The 20,059-nt window shown below is 42.2% G+C and overlaps 1 protein-coding gene across 2 annotated transcripts in view; it reads right to left on the bottom strand.

Annotated features, from left to right (window-relative positions):
- Nucleotides 1-6,314: 6,314 nt before the first annotated feature.
- LOC147619667 (protein ROOT INITIATION DEFECTIVE 3-like) overlaps nucleotides 6,315-20,059 on the bottom strand; it is a 49,573-nt gene continuing 35,828 nt past the window's right edge. For both annotated transcript variants that reach the window (XM_086773355.1, XM_086773356.1), the window contains exons 6-8: nucleotides 10,066-10,193; nucleotides 7,158-7,432; nucleotides 6,315-7,049 (exon numbers count right to left, since the gene is read on the bottom strand). In XM_086773355.1, the coding sequence (XP_086629481.1) occupies nucleotides 6,813-7,049; nucleotides 7,158-7,432; nucleotides 10,066-10,193 (640 nt within the window). In that variant the 3' untranslated portion in view covers nucleotides 6,315-6,812. The remainder of the gene's footprint in view (nucleotides 7,050-7,157; nucleotides 7,433-10,065; nucleotides 10,194-20,059) is intronic.

Raw genomic sequence — 20,059 nt, 5'->3', positions numbered from 1 at the left:
TAGTAGTGCAGAGAAATTTCGAATCCATATGTGCAAGGAGGTCTATCGGTGCTTTGTGTATAACCATTGTAAGAAACTAAGAGCAAAAATTGAAAATGGATTTCTAGAGGGCTTTGACCTTTGGTTTGGTAGATAGAGAAAGGAGCACATAGACAATGCCTTCGTAGAGCTATGGGGGAAATTCAAGAACAAAGAAGGTGAAAAGAATCAACCAGAGCTTGAGGAGTCATAATCAACCAGAGCTTGAGGAGTCATAATCAACCAGAGCTTGGGGAGTCATCCAAGTGTGTTCTATATAGGTTAAATATCACATACTCTTAGCAATACCATGATATGACTTCTTCTTTTTTGCTTTCGATTCTAACAGATTCTAAGTTTGTATGTATAAGGTGGTTGGTTAAGGTCCATAAGTGACGAGACCACTCTTGAAAGTCTTCCTAAAGTGACAGAGGAATGGCTCAATATACATGGGGATATAAGCATGTATCCGAAATGGATGCAAGACCGTGGCATGAATGAATGGCAGATGCAGTATTACCCTTGGTGGTTGGAATACCCAATAGGAGATTATCCAAGGGAGGAAGCAATATTCTTTAAAGGTAATTTGTATTGCATTAGTAAAATGGCATGTATCTAGAAGTTCTTTAAGTTTTTAATGTTTTTGAAGTTTTTTTATTGTTAAGAGCATTGTCACATAAATCAATTGGAGAATGTTGGTGAGGTGGGGTTGGCATCTAAGATAAGCTCAAGGGAAAATACGACAAGTAGAGTGGTGGAATATTCTATTAAGAAGAGGCTTGATTAGGCATCTAAGAGAAGCTCAAGGGAAAATACGACAAGTAGAGTGGTGGAATATTCTATTAAGAAGAGGCTTGATTATTTGAGCTCAAATAATCAAGCCTCATCCTCGGCAAAGAGGAAGTCCAAGAAATCATCATTTATGACCTCGGGTTCATGATTTTTATTATCTTTTCCAAGTTCATGTTTGTATTTGATACATTGTTGTGCTGGGGTTGATTCCCAAATGGAAATTCTCTCAACTTATTTTTCTTTCGGTGTATGTTTTTCAAGATGATGCTTGTGTACAAATAGAAGCCATGTAATGTCTCTCTTAGCAGACATTGTGAACTTGACTTCACAGGACATTGGGTTTGTACTTACCTTACCATTTACTCACATGCATCTTTCTTGAATTTTGTGAATTGAGATTTTTTTTAATGTTACTCTTTTTATAGAATTGCAATGTTTCTACAAAAAGTGAAAGCCAATGGGTTGCGTCATTATGGAGAAGAAACAATTGAAGAAGCTGTCACGTATTCTTTGCGAATATTCCAACAAACTTCTTGATAGAGTCTAATGATGAGAAGGGGATTTGTATTAAATTTCATGGTCACTTTGACTTGAGCCTCTCACTAATGTAGACAAAGATTTAATGTTTTTGTCATTGTATTGCTGAAGGTGCCAGATTGGAATACATTCTCCATTGCTTTGTCATCTAAGGTTTCCTTCTTGGAAAACACTTATGTGGCCGATTCGGGTTGGTACATAGTGTCATGCTCATTAGACCACTTCGGAGTGGTCCAACAACATGACACAAAGCGAGGATTCAAGATGAAGCAGAGTCTCCATTATATACTAGCCACACATTACACTCAGAGGTCCACTAAGGAGAGGGTGAGCTACTACATCACATGATGATTAAATTAAATTTTTACCATCCATGTGGTAAAGTATTACTAAGTCATATATTCATTTATTACTTTATATCCTCTATAGGTGAAATAAACCCTTCGAGGCCAATAGTTGAGTAATCATGGAGCCTCTATCAGTCTTATATCATGGTCAAGGAAGACATCGTGGACTTGCAAACCGTGCTTTGGAGTTTTACAGGTTGGCGGATGATTATAATGGTATATGTGTATTAGTCTTTTTTTTATAGTACACATGCCAATATCATATTTGAGTTCCTTTTGCATATACCTTCACTGTGGAAGGGGAATCTGTTATTGGCATATTTTTAGGATGCGGAGGACCCAAAAAAAAAAAAAAAGCAAAGAAGAGGTATTATACCTATCCATGTGGCTGAAATGCCTAACAAAAGGAGGAAGTGGTCAAACCCACAAGGCTCTACGTAGACTTCCCTATGAACACACAAACCACAGCCAAACTTGCTTTATTAGATCTAGGAGCAGGAAGAAACTTGATGTCATATGAGACAGATCTCACTAGGGAAACTTGTCCTTGATCCGATGCAAGCTCTAGTACAAACAGTCTCTCAAGCCTATATAATGAATGCAAAGGGATGATAAAGCTTAAGTCCCACATCAATTTTGACCCCCTGGAAGGTACTTTTTTTGTTATGGCAGACGGGATGTTGCATTGCTTCATTACATAATTATGCTTGTCTTTTTCCAAGGTACTAGTGTATGTGCGTAGAGAGCATGCTTGGCTACCTCAAAGTCTTCTTGTTATTGAGCAAGCAAATATTTTGTTATTGCAACCATTAAGTTTAGAACACTAATTATCCCCTCATTGAGATTTGCTACTTGTCCTTGCGCACTCTAGATTATATCATCAAACGTTTTCTTGGCTAGAAAGACTTCTAGCTCGGCACCACCACACAGAGTTTCAAGCATGTTGGTTATGCTTGTGCTAGCCTCCCTATCCATGTCACAAAATGGGTGAAAGACAAGGTGAGCTATATTTGGATAGTCTTCTTGGATTAAATCTTGGTAAGGAAATATCATATACAATATCTAGATCAAACTAATAAATGTCATTAAGCCATAATCACTTTGCTAATCTAATTTTGCACTCTTCTACTCGTTCACTCAAATCAAGTGCTTGGCTTCTACTAAAGATTTGAGAAACCCAAAAGTCCACAAGAGCAAGGATATCATGTACAACAACTCACATCACGCATCCAATGTGGATCAAACTCAAACTGAAAGGCATTTTTAGATTTCTATGGTGACTGGATATGGACCCAGGAACTAGTACAAGTCATGTTTTTTTATGCAATTGAAGCTATAAGAATCTTCAAGTATCATTGATCCATTCTCACATCAATTCCTATAGCTTGATTCGCTTTCTAACCCACTCAAATCTCATCAATCTACTCTTTGTTTTCATAATATAAAGTTGTCTATATAAATAGAGAGTAATTAATGCTTAATTAATTACTCTCTATATAAATATAAAGTAATTAATGCTTAATATAAAGTGTTAATCTCAACTATTGAGGATTTAAATCTTTAATTAGGGTGTTGTTATTCCTTTGTAATCACTAATCCAAAACATGGTATAATTTGCATTTTTGTTTAAAATGAGATTAGTGCATAATTAGTAGAATTTGGGCTTGCATTGGTCATATTTGTACTCATATTGATTGTACAAGTGTTGACACTAACCTTGATATCAATCAAGGGCAAATATCCCCTTCATTGGCATAATCATGGCCACAGGATTTATATTAGAGTTCATGGGTGAGGGATTACCAAGTAAAAATCAAGTATGTACATGAGAGAGAGTTTGTGGAGCATTGTAAATGAGAGAGATGAGTATCTGAAGTCCGGAGTTGAGACGAATAGATAGAAGAGTAGAGATGAAAAGGCTATTTGAGAGAGGAATATCTGAAGTCTGGAGTTGAGATGAATAGATAGAAGAGTAGAGATAAAAAAGCTATATCCATTATTGCATTGGCACTAAGTGATGCATTCATACACCACATTGCATTGAAGAGAATTCCAAAGGCACATGGGATGAATTGGAAAATTTATTTAGGGCAAAGGAAAAGCACTCTAAAATCAGCCTTAAATTATAATTATAGAGGAATGTGACATTATTCCCCCATTTATATGAATACTTTCAGTGTTGAAAGTGAAGGATGAGCACTTTCAATGTTGAAAGTGGAGGATAGTGCATTGTTATAGAGTTATATAGCATGTGATAATGTCTTTACATGGTGAGCACTCGCTTCAAAATCGTTCTCAAGCATTCCCATTGGGAATTCTCATTATACATGTGAGCAACTTTTTCAATTGGGATTTCGATCACACAACAATGATTGCAAAAATACACTATAGACGCATGTGAGCAAAGGGCCCTTAGTCGTCATCACATCATGTCGTATCATTTCGGTCGATCGGTCAAGAAAGCCGAGAAAGCCCAAGGATGACAAGCTTGAACGCCACCACCCACAAGCCACATAAGACCATCGAGAGGTTAGTCAACCTATTAATGGTTACCCACAAAAAACAACCCCAACTAGTCACGCATGTGAACACCCGCTTGAGGCTTAAAATAAACAATAAACAATACCACCAAGTTGAGATTCTAAAAAGATGTATGGGACATTCTAACGTTGATTAAAACAAAGTCAAAGAAAGAGAGTGAGACTATGCACATGAAGAAAAAGTGCGACTCACTTGAGCCATAGAAGAGCAAGGCCCCTTGTAATATGATACGAGGGCAAGGCCACAACCCCATGCGAGGAATTGGACACCACGTCCATCCAAAAGAACCGCACATGGGCAGAGCATCCAAGGCTAAAAGGGGAAGTTTGGGAATGGAGGGCAGGCAATCTCTCCAAGTAGGTGTTTGGTTAGCCAGGCATGAGAGGGTGTTCATGCACCTGGTGCACAAGCTTAAATGATTGTAAACTTATTAGGATGAGAAAATGATTTAAACCTCAAACTGTTGAGCTTCAATTGTGTAATGCAACTGAGAAATTTTTACTCATAAAATGATTACGTGTTTGAACAAGATATGATGAGTCATCAAATGAATGCTTGTGCTTTTGCTTCTCCTTTTTCTTTGCAATTTGATTGCTCTAAGGTGTTATGCGACTAGTATTCTGCAAGCTCTGGATTCCCACAAGGGGGGAATCGATAGGACAGCCTTGTTTGATTCTTTAAGGAGTCGATAGCCAAAGAATTATGCCTTCTACACAAATTGACCTAGAATCAATATTATGACTTCAACAATGTTGTGCCACTTTGATGTGCCATCTCCTTAAAGTTCCTTGTGGATGCCCATTAGGTTAATGCAAGCCAACAATTTCTTTTTGTACATAATTCAATTTACTCTTGGTTTTGCAAAATATTAACAGTAATTCACCTAGAGAGTGACTTTCAATTTAAGCTATTAACATGTATCTTTTTGAGGTTTTACTTTAACTCAAAATAAGTTGAAATGATAGTTTTTTATTTTATTTTTTTGTAAAGGAGATTCACACACTCTTCACCCCTTTGTGGAGTAAGGGGGGGACAATGGGCCACAATCGAACCTACACCCTAGGAGGAGATGGGCGTCACCTGAACCACCCAGCTACTATAACCCCACCCAATTATTGTCCTAGGATTTTTTAACATGTATGGAAACTCTCCCTTGAGAGGGGTGTAGGTCATGTCAAATGATGCAACTAAATGAATAATACCATCACCAAGAGCTTTTTCAAAAAAGGGGTTTATCAAGATGACCAAACAGGCATAAATTTTGTCCATATGAATAGGATGCGTATGTATACGTGTTTTCAGCTCCATATAACTAGTCCTTTGATGACAAATAATTTGCATGATCAAACGCTCCCTTTTACATGTCTTCAACTCCACATAACTAGTCCTTTAATGAGAAATAGTTTGCATCGACACTATTGCTTTCACCTTTTTCAAGAAGTCATCAACCCTGAAACAAACAATCCACTTCACTCAAATCAATGAGTTTTACTTGGAAATATATTGTTCAATGTCCGATATGGAGATGGGATATGCTTGCCATCTCATTTACCACTCGCATTGGAACAACAAAGTAACGCGGGAAAGACAGAGAAGCTTTTTTTTCCCGTAAGGTACAGGGATCAATTAAATGAGATGAGGGATACCATTCTTGATGCTTGGTAGGTGGTGCCAACAAACCTACCCCATGCAATCCTAGACCTTCACTTGCAAGGCACGCCCTACTTGCATTTCATTTTTAATGGAGCACTACTGTTTTGTCCATAGAAAACTTTTCTGTAAATGGCTCCTGATTATACAGCAGCCATTATACTTAATTAAACCCATCCACTTGCAAATGCAAGTGAATCCTCCCCATGAGTTTTTACATTTTTTTTAAAAAACATGCAAGTTAATTGAAGACATCTGAATACAAAATATCATGCTTTATTTCTGTGTCAGTAGTCTCTCTCAACACAACACATCCAATGAGTACTAAAGATAATTGATCAATTCCATCATAGCATTGATGATCACAAGGTAACTTTTCATGGCTTATCGAGAGCCGAGAGTTGTGCTCCAAGATTTTAAAGCCAAAACTATTGAGTTCAAAACTCCCTTTTTTTTAAAGAAAACTTGCTCAAATGTCTGCATGAAAAAGGTGATAATAAGATCAACAGCCATCACATGTTGCACTACACTAACCAGTAATCATAACAACATTCCTAAGATGATCCCTCTTTGGAGCTTCACTTATCCAATCCCATAATTTAGGGAGTCACCAGGTGCCATTCATTTCAACCCACTAGATAATCTGGCGGAGTATCAAACACTTACCTGGATATTAAGTAAAGGGAAACACCTGACCACATTTTGTCTGCAAACTTGTAAGAGGGTTCACAATCTTGACAATTCTTTAAATGTGGGCAGCAGATGCTTTGAGGAAAGTGAGCAACCAATATAAGGAGACAGCATTACAGGAACATTAATAATTTCAGAGAATTTGCTTTTGCACAATTCAGCATTACATGCACTTTGAGAAAGCCAAAAGTCAATGTCTTCTCTATCTTAGCTTCCAAGCCAGAAGTCCTTGTCTTCTCATCTTGGCTTGGCAGCAACCTTACTCCTGCCCTTCTTCCCCTTCTCCATCTCTCTTTCTTTCTCGTTATCATCCTCTCCTTCCCTCTCCCTATTGCCACCCATCAGCTCTTCAACACAAAAATAATAAAGATCCTGGTGTACCTGCTGCCATTGTTGGATCATGATTAAGGCACGTCTTCGATCCGACCTCAGTCTTTCCAGCTCCAACTGCATGGCAGCAGTAGAGCCTTGTTGCTGAAAACCCATAAGAGCAAGACAATCATAAGACAGTAATCAAGTACCAAAGCATACCATTGCCTTAGAAAACGGTTGCACTACAGGGAAGGTGATTACAAGGCATACCTCGAATTCCTTTATTTGTCGCTCCATTGCTTTCAAACTATGAGTGAATCGATCCAAAGCAGTGTTGTCCACCGAACATTCGGATGGAAGAACTACAACAGGCCCCTTGCAAGTGATCAGATCTTGAGAAGTTGAATCGGCTGCAACATACTTGCTCAAGGGTGCTGCTGCAAATGTTGACAGATGCCTATTCATCGCAGAGCCTTGGGAATCAAAAAGTAGCCCATGTTGAAGAGTGGCCGGCCTTGGCAAAATCAGCAAGTTACTTAGAGGACCTGCAGGGCCATGTTACAACTGGTAGATGGTAGCTGGATTATACCAGATAAGTTGAGCTTCAAAAAAATTCTGAACAAATACAAAGCACAAGCATAAATCATAAGCTGAAGGGCACATGTGGCTTAGCAAATTCAAGGGACAACCTGTCTCCCATCATGGCATCTCACCTCTTGCTGTAGCTTAGTGTGAGGACCCTTCTTACCATGCGTGATTTCAGCATAATGAAACTGTCTATGACACTATAACCTTCATTGATCAACCATAAATGGCAATACAAATGTCTCCTCTTCTTCATGGTTGCAGGACCCCACCACCTAGGCTGATACAAGGTAATACCTTGCCATACTACCCTGTGCAGCACACCACCAGGTTATGCTCCAAAAGTTTTAGGGCATCAATAATTATACCTACAATGTCTGGTTGTAGCACCTCATATAGGATCTCCTGACCTAGGCCTCTGGCATTGAGCCCGCTCAAATAAAGCTACGTCAAGAACCTCAAAATCAATGGAAACGTTCAACCTTTGTAAGATTTGATGTTGAAGCATATCTTTAACAAGCTCCTCCATCGGTTCGAAGTCCAGCCTGGAACCTAAACAGGAAGGCCAACAAAGAGGTGCACTCAGGTTCTCCCGCAGAGTTTCTCTGAAGAACCACACACACCCATGGGGAGCAAGAAATTCAGCTTATCAAGGAGCTGAATCAAAACCCATCTCCCAACAGCCTGCATCTACAGGAAGGGTGGCTGGTTTCCTTCCCTCGAGTGTCTTGCTATGGTGGGGCCTAATACCTCTACCTCAACCTCTCTAAGCAATAGTTGTTGGCAAAATAATCATTGACATGGTTGATCTACATCCTTACTTGCAAGGCAAGCACCATTCTCATTAGAGAAGTATCTTTTATACAACTTACTAAGTTCCCGGGCACCCAAACTCGGGTGGCTGGCAAAGGTGCAGAGGGTGGTGTGTCAGGAGGTGAGAGAACACATGCAATTTGGGCTCATTGGCTACACATGGAGATCAGAAGGTTATGCACTCCTGAGGGGGCTGAAACAGGGAGCTACCATGGTAGCAAGGATGATGCAAGAAAAGGGTGTTGGCGGGGTTGTTTCCTCCTAGGCTGACATGTGGCACGCTTTATCCCAAATATATGAAAGCAGTGTTGCACACTTTCGTATAAAGGGTCAGATACCCTTGGGGCGCTCTCATCCCTCAACACACCTTTGGTGTGATTGGACAAACAGGATAGGAGGGAGAGAGAGAGCCCCGGCCTCGAGCTGGCCATGACCTTTCGTGGTTGCTGTTCGTCGGTGATGCGCCGTCTCCAACAGTGGTATCAGAGCCGGTTCCTGCTTTCGCCTCTGTGCGTCCTCTTGTACTCCCTCCGTGTGTACATGCTGCGGGGTATGGCCAAGCCAAGCCCGTTCGTGCCTCTGAGCCAAGCCATTCGTGCCTCTGTGCCCAAGCCTACTGCCGTGACCTCTGAGCTAAGCCATCGTGTCTCTGAGCTAAGTCATCCACATGTTATGCAGCCTCTGTTCGAATTCTGCACTGGGGGCCATGCCGGACAATAGGGGGGGGGGGGGGGGTGGCAGGGTCATTTCCTCCTAGGCTGACATGTGGCGCAAACGGGCGGGCTGCAGTAATTGCAATAGTTGAAGGCAACAATTCTGCTGCTGTTTATTGGTCAGCAAGTGATAGTGTATCAGAAGCGAAATCTGGCTCTCATACCAATTATTGAAAACTACGGTGGATCAAAAGCTAAATACTTCATGGTGATAATGGAAGCATGATTAGGGATACAAGATTAGCAGAATAAATAATGAGGCGGAATGACAGTAGAAAAAAACACCCATATCTTCCTTTGTATTAGATGCGCCTTTATATAGGCAAAAGGTTCAAGCGGTGTACATCACCAATTAGATTTGCAAGTTGCAAATTCTCCTCCACAATCTTCTGCACGAAATTAGCTCCTTGATTCTCTCAATCAGAGTAGATGCTCACAAGCTTCACCTTTTATGCTGGGTGAAAGTGTTTTACTAAATGACTCCTATAATTGCTAAAACAACCTTAGGAAATGTAGCACATGTTTGGGCACGGGGGTGAGAGGAGGAGAGAGAAAACGGAAAGGGAATGGAAAGGAAAGAAAGTGGCCATGGAAAGGAAGAGAGAAGAGGTGAGGAGATGGGAAGGTAGATAAAAGCCAAGAAACAAGCTACTTGACCTAAACTTAACTTGAGCAAACATATGCTGTGTCAGAGAAATGGGTGAAACAGCACAGGGAAAATGGCCGAAACATGGCAAATATGTCAAAGGGAAAGGCTGAAACTTGTTTCCAACATATGAGCCCCTTGAAAAAGGTGTTTTGACTTGGAGACCCCCTGTTTCAACCTAGAGCCCCCTGTTTCGGGGTGTTTCCCAGAACTACTCATCAATCTACAAGCAGCTCTATTATTCCAAAGTGCTAGAAAATCATCAAGTTCGCCATGCATAGCAGTGTCCTACAACATCTCGATTATCCACTTAACTCTATCAAAAGTTGGTATAGATGTATGAGGAAAGACATGTCCAATCTAATATTATAAGAACAATTTCACCATCTTTACATAACATTAGAGAGAATCTGATTATTACCTTTGTTGTGTTTGAAAATGCGTAGTCTTTGGCAGCTAACAGTATCCCAAAGGCATACTGTGCAATCCTCTGCAGCTGAGGCTAGTGAGAGACCATCCATGCTGAAGCCAAGCGCAGTAACGGGACCACTGCACAAGGCAGGAAAATATATGTGAATAAATATGATCACTCTAAAATTTTTGTAGCCTTTGATAAATGCATGTCAAGCCAAACTTCATGGACCGATACGAGCGCGCGAGAGAGAGAGAGGTTTTTTTAACGCCTCTGAAAGATCCAATGGGTCTATGAGAGCAAAAGTAGTAAAAGAGATCCATGTGATACTGAGCCCTGACGGAGACTAAAAGACTCGTACAACAGGATAGAACAGCTGTATCTCCATCTGATCATCATAGTGAGCATGTGGATATATGTGAAAATACGACTTCATAACGATACAAAGGAGAGCGAGAGAAATTGCAGCCTCTTAACACACACACAAAGAGGATGGGGAGGAAGGGGAAGGGGAAGGGGGGGGGGGGGGGGGGGGGGGGGGCTTGGGGGGGTGGTGTGCGGTTTTATTTTGGGTGCGAGAGTGAGAGAGAGAGATGATGACAATAATGATAATAATAACGTCCATAGGGGCCAACTATGACCTATGCGACCCGTACCAGCAAATACGAGTGTTAGAAGCCCAAAACATCGATAAAGGATTGACAAACAATCAAGCTGATAGTAGAAAAACAGAAGAAAAGAGAACCTACTAATCAGCTAATATCGGGTAAAGTCCAGGAGTTGGATCATCTGGTGCGAAATTCTTGGATGAGGGCTCTCCCTTCGCGAAGGACTGCGCACTTGCTTGCTTTGCAGGCTGCCCTCACCTTTTCCAATTCTTCTCCCTTTTGATTGAGCTACATTGGATATCCACAGCTTGGTGCATTTTAGGAGCCTGGATTGCTTAAGGACTTTTAATCTCGCCTCCCTCAAGTTGAAGGTCGCAATGGTATGACCCTGGGCGCTTGCTTGAATGGTAGCAGTCTTGTTTACATCCCATGTGATCTGTGGTGTGGCTTGGGTCATTGGTCATTGCTTGGAAAAACGCATCCCCACAACCTGGGGTGCACTATCCATCTTGTAGGCCAATACAGAGTGTAAGCGCTAGGGCTTCATGTGCTTTTTCTCCTTCAGTTGGACGGTAACCTATCCTTCCACTTCAAGTAAGACTTCCTTGGCTTGAGTCTTGACTTCTGCCTTGAGGCTTCCATCGTTTCATTGTTGATGTTGCCCTCACTTGTTTATCTTTGATGAGAATGGCCTGTGCTGTGCTGCCTCTTAGGAACTCTGCCACATTGAGACTGTTTTGAATGCTTGGAGCCACTCCTTCAGCTCCCAATTCTTGCTCTGCAGCTTGAGGATCTCATCCGGGAGATAGGCAGCCCATTTGCTCTGCCAGGTGGTGGGGGTTTCCGGTTACAAAGAATAGATTTTCCTTGATTCGTGGCTGTCGATGTTTTCACAGGACCGTTCTCTTAAAAGAAGATGAGTTTTGGAAAGAAAACCCTAGACTGCTGCATAAAACCCCCTTCTTACACAGGTATATAGAGGGTATTGTAATATCATGGAGGTGGTTGGCCAGTTTGGAGCGGCTGGGTATGGCAGCGAGCTGGAGACGACTTGAGCTGGAGCAGTGAGCTGGCACTGAAGACAACTGGATCTGGCATTCAAAAAAGATGCTGTCTTGTTAAGCTATGTCAGGCCATGCCGGGGTCGTGCTGAACTGGGCTGAGCTGAGCTGAGCTGAGCTGAGCCAGCCCGCAACTAGTGCTGGAAGAAACTGGCTCCAGCTTTCCTGCTTGTGAGCTCAGGACTAGGAGACAGGGTGCTGCCGCTACAGGGCTGGGGAGCTGCAGGTGAGGTTGAGACCAGGGGAAACGCCAAAGCAAATAGGCCCATGTGTACTACAAGTGTCCTATGTGTATAATGGGTAGTATGGTCCTGTGTAGAATGGGTAGTAGGGCCTCTTTGTGTATAATAGGTAGTAGGGCCAGTGAAACCAGTGGGGCTCATCAAGTGCCATCCTCCTCTATGATAGCATACAACGAGGCAATGTCCGATGCCAGGGGCGGTGCCGCTCTATGGCATTGGAATATATCCCTGGATCTAAAGCTGACGAGAAGATGTCCTGGAGCTTGAGGGGCGGAGGAATCTCACTCTCTGAAAAGAGAGAGAGAAAGAAAGTTGTTTTATCTATGAGATCAAAAATAGTAAAAGTGTTCCATGTGATACTGTGCCGTGGAAAAGACTTCAAAAAATAAAAAAATTCATACAAAAGAATAGACTAGCTGTATGTCTATTGCATCATATCATAGTGAGCATGTGGATACATGTGCAGATACATCTCCATATCAGTACAAAGGAGAGCTCATGTGTGTAGTATCATTCTTATCCATCCACAACATCCAGAATAGGGAAGTCTATGACTATCGAGAGGCTCGCCATGTCCACCATGAGTAAAGGAGTGTTCCTATGTTGCTGGACAATCTGATCTGGAGCTGCCGTGTAGAAGGCTGCCACAGACCGGCAGCTCATGGAGTAGGACATCCGCTGTGCTGCAGCTGGCAGCATGGTCCCAGGTGACTAGACTCAAACAGGTGCATGGGAAGTGCTAGCCGACCCCTTCTGCATGTACTCCACTGTTGGCCGGCTGATTTCCAGCTTGAAGAGAGGCTGGACAGGATAAAAACAAGGAGGAAGAGCAGGTCGTGGGCATCTGAACAGTTTTCCTTCTGACCGCGGGCTTGCAGGCTTGCGTACAACTGCTGGTTGATTTTCTTCAGAGGCTACTGAGGGCTGGTTGATTGCTGAAAACAACCTTTGAGGGCTGGTCGGCTTGCTCTATGAGCCAGATAGGAAGAAGACGATGATGTTGAGTTGTCTCGGGCTGATGTGGGAGTGCTATGGGCTGTCCATAGTTGTCTTGCATGTGCTTGATGCCGGGAGTGCTAACTTGTGCTGAGAATTGTCAGCAAATTCAGTTTATGTTATGTTTTCTTGTTAACATATTATATTGGAAGAAACAGGTGCAACCAGTGCTAAACCCTGGGCACCCGCAAAGTTGTATTGGACGCAGACTCCTTTTTGGTAATCTAACCATAAAGGGGGAGTGTCACCATTTGGCCACCCAATTGGTCCACCCGTGCTTTCTTATCATGTATGCACATTGGACTGGTGTCCATGGCAGTTGTATATGCCGGGGATTGATGCAACTCATGTGATACTGTGGACTCGGCTTTCCGTTGGGGCTTGTGCCTCCGTGTACATGCCCGGAAATGCTTGGTGGATTGGTGTTCCACGTACCTCGTGTACTTACCTGGAGCACGTCTATTTTGGTATAGTCTCATGAACGAGGATTGTCCATACCAATGCTGCATTGCATAGCATCTTTATGTGCTTGCTTGCAATTGAAATTGCATGCTGTTTTCATGCTTGCTTGACCAATGTGTAGTTCTGGGTAAGGGAACGCCTGTCCGCGAACCATGCGTGTGAAACTGTCTGCTGATATGGTTATGTGGCATGTGACAGGTGGTAAGTATTAGTCATAAACCCAGCCTTAAGAGTTAGCACTAATTTATAAGTGAGTGTGTATACACTTCATTAAGTTTTGGGCGACCAAAACTCACTTACAAATTATGACCAACCCAGTGTTGACACACACTCATGTCCCGATGTGGACCTACCACCTACACTGATAAACTCACAACCTCACTACTCCTCCTCTCTCTAGAGATTGGCGCCTCCTTCATGAAGGCTGTTGGGCTGCATTTTCTACACGTTTTTCCTTCCCAACTCCATTTCCAAGCTTGCTAAGGTGTTTCTCAAGCTTCCAACAGTGTTTCCGGATGCTAATCACTCTCCTACACACTCCCAATGACTGAAATTCAGTAAAACAGCTCTCTTTATTGCTGTAATTTCTGATCTTTTTACTAAAAACCCTAATTTCAGCCCTCCTTTCTCAAGTTGAACCATAGGGGAAGCTTTCCCAAGGTTCCCTTCATCCTCTTGAAGACTTTTGTCGTGAAGAAATGCGACAAATCGAAGATCTCTTCACTCCAAGGACTTCCATCGCGAAGACTTCCACTGTCATCGACTCTACTTGCAATTGGTAAGCTTTAATGCTTAAATATGGAAGAAGTGGCAAGAGGGAGGAACCGGATTACAAGATCACATACCCTGTGTAGTGTTCTCTTGTCCTACGTGCTCTCTTGCAGATTGTTGCTACCATGTGTTGGTGAAACAATAGAGAGCAGATGGTAGGGAACATGGGCACTTGAGAGGGTGGTGTGGATTGCAAGTCTACATCGACAACCACTTGTTTGCAATACTGTAAGCATATGCATTGGTATGGAAATCTAGTCAAAAATGCCCATGACTCTATGTACTTGATTCTCCCAAGATCAATATATTTTATTTGAGAGAGGAGTCGGCCGTTCTGGCTCATTGTGTGTCTCTTGTCAATTCAACAATTTACTTCTTGTATTTGAGCAAGTGTCCATCAAATCTTAGTATATTTAAGTGTATTGATTAGCATTGTGTTCAACAATGTTACATTGGTATCAGAGCATACGGTTCTCTTTCACTTCTATCGTGAGAGACAATCATCGTGAACACTAGCTATCTCTACACTTAGAAAATTATGGACAGCCATACAATGAATGTTGGCGATGCTAACACGAGAGGCAGGGACAATGAAATGCATGCTTCCAATGCTTTATAGGATGAGCAAACTCATGTGGTGAACATGAATATGTGGGACAGCCGTCCCGTGGCAAAGAGAAGATGCAGGAAGAAGAGTCCATAGTCTTGAGGGCTGAACTTACTCGTATGCAAGCTCTTCTCCATGCACAACAAGAAGAATTGAATCTCTACCGCCACGAGGATCCATTGGTACATGACCGTTTGAAGGCCAAGAAAGCTGAATCTTATATGGATCATGCAATGACAATGATTGCTCTAGAGTTGCACATGCAACCAAGGGATGCAACATGTGCATACTTGGCTCGTACCAAGGATGCCTATGCAGAAAAGACAACCATCCCACATGTCTTGGAATCCCCACAAGTGCCCGAACAAGAACTTATGTCTAAGAGGATGTATCTCCATGCTATGGGAGAGGAACAATCAGAGACTTCACGCCATGCAGAAATACCTTATTTAGCCCGTGAAGGATGCAATGTTTATGGCAGTGGTCAAAATGTATGTCAAATTGAAAGTGGTGCTTCAAAGCATATCACATCTCGCAAGGATTTGTTTTGTAATGTATGCCCTGCCCCTGTTGGCAAGACTGTTCAGTGTGCCAATAATGCTTCATATCCAGTTCGTGGCATTGGGGAGATTCAGCTCACAGCCATTGATGGCTCTATTCTTCGCCTTACAGATGTCTTATATGTACCAGGGATAAAGAAGAATCTGTTGTCCATTTCTTCTTTAGCACAGTGTGGTATGCAAGTCAACTTTGATGATGACAAATGCATGGTCAGAGACAAAACTAATGCCTTGACCTTGATGCTTACTGGTACATTATGTCATGAACTTTATCAGTTGGATGCATTTCAACCAGTGGATCAGTCTGCTTATAATGCATTCACTCTTACTCCAGCTATGGTTGATGCGGAGTTATGGCATGCTCGCATGGGGCATGTAAATTTTGGTAGTCTTATGCTTATGCAGCGACATAACATGTTCACAGACCTACCTCTTATGGAGAAGCCTCCAGATCACATATGTGAAGGATGTATTTTGGAAAAAATGCATCGCTTTTCCTTCCCACGTGATCAGGCTCTACGAGCAACTGCAAAGTTGCAGCTTATACACAGTGATCTTTGTGGTCCCATGCAGACGAAGTCATTAGGAGGTTGCTTCTATTTTGCTACATTTATTGATGACTTCTCTCGTATATGCTAGGTCTATCCGTTGACACAGAAATCACAGGTATATGATGCAATTTTGGCCTTTGTAGCACTTGCTGAAACAGAATCAGGATGCAAGGTTAAGACCTCCGTTCTGACCGAGGGGGAGAATATGTGTCACACATGTTGAATTCCTTTCTTGAGAGTAGAGGTATTAAGCATCAGTATACTACTCCTTATACTCCACAGCAGAATGGGGTTGCAGAAAGGAAGAATCGGTCACTCATGGAGATGGCTAGATGTATGTTAAAGGCAAAGAAGCTACCACATATCTTTTGGGTGGAAGCTGTTATGTGTGCTTGTCATATTTTGAATTGATGTCCCACAAAGACGTTGGTTTCCATTACTCCTTTTGAGACTTGGCATGGCCGCAAGCCTTCGGTATCACATTTTCATACTTTTGGGTGTCTTGCATATGCACACATACCAAAGAGTTGAGGAGGAAGTTGGATGATAAAGCCACAAAATGTATTTTTGTTGGGTATAGCCGTGAGAGCAAGGGCTACCGGTTATATGACCCACTGTCCAAGAAGATATTTACTAGTCGGGATGTGATTTTTGATGAAAAATCAGAAATATCCATGGCTGGTTATGATGCAAATCAGGCTGAAAAAGATGTGTTTTTAAGATCTACTACCTATGGAGTTTCATTCCACAATTGGTGATCCAACCCATAAGGGTGCAGGACAGCCAGCCAATCATGAAGGTGGTGCAGAAATTCAGCAGCAAATTGAGCCAGAAGTTGAGCCACATATGAGGCAACAGGCTCCACAGGTCAGACACATACCTAGATGGTACTTGAGGACATTAAAGGACAGCCATCTAGAGGGTCCTCTTGCTGGCCATACTCGTAGGGAGACACGGACCAATGAGCATGCACACATCATGGATTTAAATATGGTTATGGCAGCCAGTTTACAGGATGATGATGAGCCTAATTCATTTGTGGATCCACGAGACAATGTACATTGGAACAAAGCCATGCACGATGAACTTGATTCTATTAAAAAGAATCAAACGTGTGATTTGGTTGATCTGCCCAAAGGCAAGAAAGCCATTGGTACTAAGTGGGTCTATAAGTTGAAAAGATCTAAATTTTCGGTCACTTTTGGATCCTCGATCCTTTCAAGAATTCCTGATTCCTTTCTTAGGGAATCTAGGAATAAATCGGTCACAAGTATTTACATTTCATCCAACTAAGCATGTTTCAGGTCTTTTTTGGGAAATCCTTTTCCCGTTCAGAATATACCCAAGATTCTATTTTTCGAGAATCTAAACGTATACTTCATAATTCCAAAAGTTAAATGTGTTCATGATTCCTCTTTCTAATTAAAATTTATCCATGCTTTCTCGATGCATTCCTAAGAATATTTTCACATTCTTTTCTCGATTTTCCCAAAATAAAATATCATGGAAATCCCTCTTTTTGCATAAAATATTTATGCACACCTCCTAATAAGCCCGTCTAGTTGCAAAGGGCTATGCACAGAAGAAGGGCATTGATTATGAGGAGACATTTGCTCCTACATCCCGTATGTCGACACTTAGGTGTGTCATTGCATTGGCTGCACATCGTGGTTGGGTTGTTCATCAGTTGGACATCAAGACTGCTTTCCTACATGGGGACCTCGAGGAGGAAGTTTATGTACATCAACCCATAGGTTTTGCAGAACATGGTCATGAAGGGAAAGTATGCAGGCTGAAAAAGACCTTGTATGGTTTGAAACAAGCTCCACGAGCTTGGTATGCAAAGATAGATGCTTTCCTGCTCACTCAAGGCTTTGTGAACAGTCCATCAGAAGCCACTTTGTATGTAAAGAAAGAAGAGAAAGATCTACTGGTCTCATTAGTCTTTATGTAGATGATCTTTTGCTCATGGGATCAAATGATGACAAAATTGCAGCTTTTAAAGAGATACTGCAACAGACATTTGACATGTGTGATTTGGGGCTCATACACTACTATTTGGGCATACGGTTTGTGCAGGATAACAGAGGCATTGGGTTGTTGCAATCTCGGTATGTTGCTAAACTTCTGGAGAAGTTTAAATTTCAGGATTGCAAGCCTATTAGCACTCCTATGGAGCCTGAGATGAAACTGTCACTACAAGATGACAGTATTTTATTTGATGCTACTACATATGCTCAGGCTGTTGGGTGCCTTATTTACTTGTGTACTACACGGCCAGATATTCAGTATGCCGTATCTCAGTTGAGCAGATTCATGCACAGCCCGCGATTGTCACATTGGCAAGCTGTGAAGCGTGTATTTCGGTATTTGCAGGGTACCTTGTCTCTTGGATTGCTTTATCCTGAGGGGGGTGACATGCAGTTATATGCTTACAGCGATTCTGGTGATTTTGATACCAGACATTCCACTAGTGGAAATTGTTTCTTTCTTGGCTCTTCATGTATTTCTTGGCTAAGCAAGAAACAGACCACAGTGGCCACTTCATCTTGTGAGGCAGAGTACAGAGAGCAGCTTACACTACTACCGTTGAGTGTGTCTGGCTGCGTCGTCTTATGACTGATATGGATATTTCAGTGGAGGAGCCTACACCTATCTATACTGATAGTCAGAGTGCCATTGCCGTGGCCAGGAATCCTGTGTTTCATGCTCGCACGAAACACATTGAGATTCACTATCATTTTGTTCGGGAGAGACTCCAAGCAGGTGATATCAGTCTGATTTATTGCCCTACAGATCAGAATGTGGCAGACATCTTCACCAAGGCATTACCACGTCCGAAATTCGAAGCATTCCGCACTGCTTTGAATTTGTTTCCTTTTGGTGGATGATGTACAGTGATCACATATCACTCCATGGGGGTTTGTTGGGTTTTATGCTGTGTATGCACCCAGGGGAGTGCTAGTGATCATCAGTAGGTTACTGGGGTACTTTTTACTTCAGTTAGTGGAGGTTTTTTCCCCGAGTTTTAGCTTAGTTTCACTTATAATGGTTTATAAGTGATTTGGTCCATCTGGCACACTTTATGGCCGGACCATGTGAACACACCTTTTAGGTCACATCTTTATGTGGCTATTGTACTTCATTTTATCAACACTCAATACATGAGCAGTCGTGTTCCTCTCTCTGACTCTCACGCCTCTTGCTGAAGTGCCTTCTAAACCCTAACCCTAACAGCTCAAATCCCTACTGGGTTTTATGTTGTGTATGCACCCAGGGGAGTGCTAGTGATCATCAGAAGGTTACTGGGGCACTTTTTACTTCAGTTAGTGGAGGTTTTTTCTCCCAGCTTTAGCTTAGTTTCACTTATAATGGTTTATAAGTGATTTGGTCTATCTGGCACACTTTATGGCCGGACCATGTGAACACACCTTTTAGGTCACATCTTTATGTGGCTATTGTACTTCATTTTATCAACACTCAATACATGAGCAATCATGTTCCTCTCTCTGACTCTCACGCCTCTTGCTGAAGTACCTTCTAAATCCTAACCCTAACAGCTCAAATCCCTACACCACCTTTGGTGAGAGAATCATCTGTACCTTTCTCAGATATTTCACATGTGCTATCCTGTAATTAAAACCGAATTGGATCATATAGATGTACTAGCCTCTTATGTCTATCTTGGGATCACCTTTTCTGGGCCTCAGTTCTCTATGCGGAAAGCAGCCAAAGCCAAATTGATGCAAGGGTATGCAGCTCTGGGCTCACTTAAGAGGCATTGCTCACAAATACAGTTCGAGAAGCACAGGAAGAAGCTCTGGCTGTTTGACACATTAGTCACACCCACGTTATTGTATGGAGCTCCCATTTGGGGTCCCAATTCGGAGAAGAGTCAGCTGCAACACATACAGGAGAGGTATATAATGGACCACGAGTGATGATCTCGCACATGATCATAAAAAAAGCCTTCAGTGCCACATGAGATTGTGCGAGTAGAGGCTTAGCCTTAGGGTTACAGCTAGAACTCTACAACATCCTCTTACCTTGATTTCAGTATTAGTGTGGTGACTGGTAGGTAAGTTAGTGTTTTCAAGTTGTTTTCAAGTTTTGTGTCCTTAAACAAGTCCTTAATTTTTCCCACT

The sequence above is a fragment of the Cibotium barometz genome, chromosome 33 (genome assembly GCF_041138505.1).
Source record: "Cibotium barometz isolate CiBa-2024 chromosome 33, ASM4113850v1, whole genome shotgun sequence".
In the NCBI taxonomy this organism is placed as follows: domain Eukaryota; kingdom Viridiplantae; phylum Streptophyta; class Polypodiopsida; order Cyatheales; family Cibotiaceae; genus Cibotium; species Cibotium barometz.
Note: the sequence above shows the minus strand (reverse complement) of the source record. Positions and strands in the feature narration are given on the sequence as shown.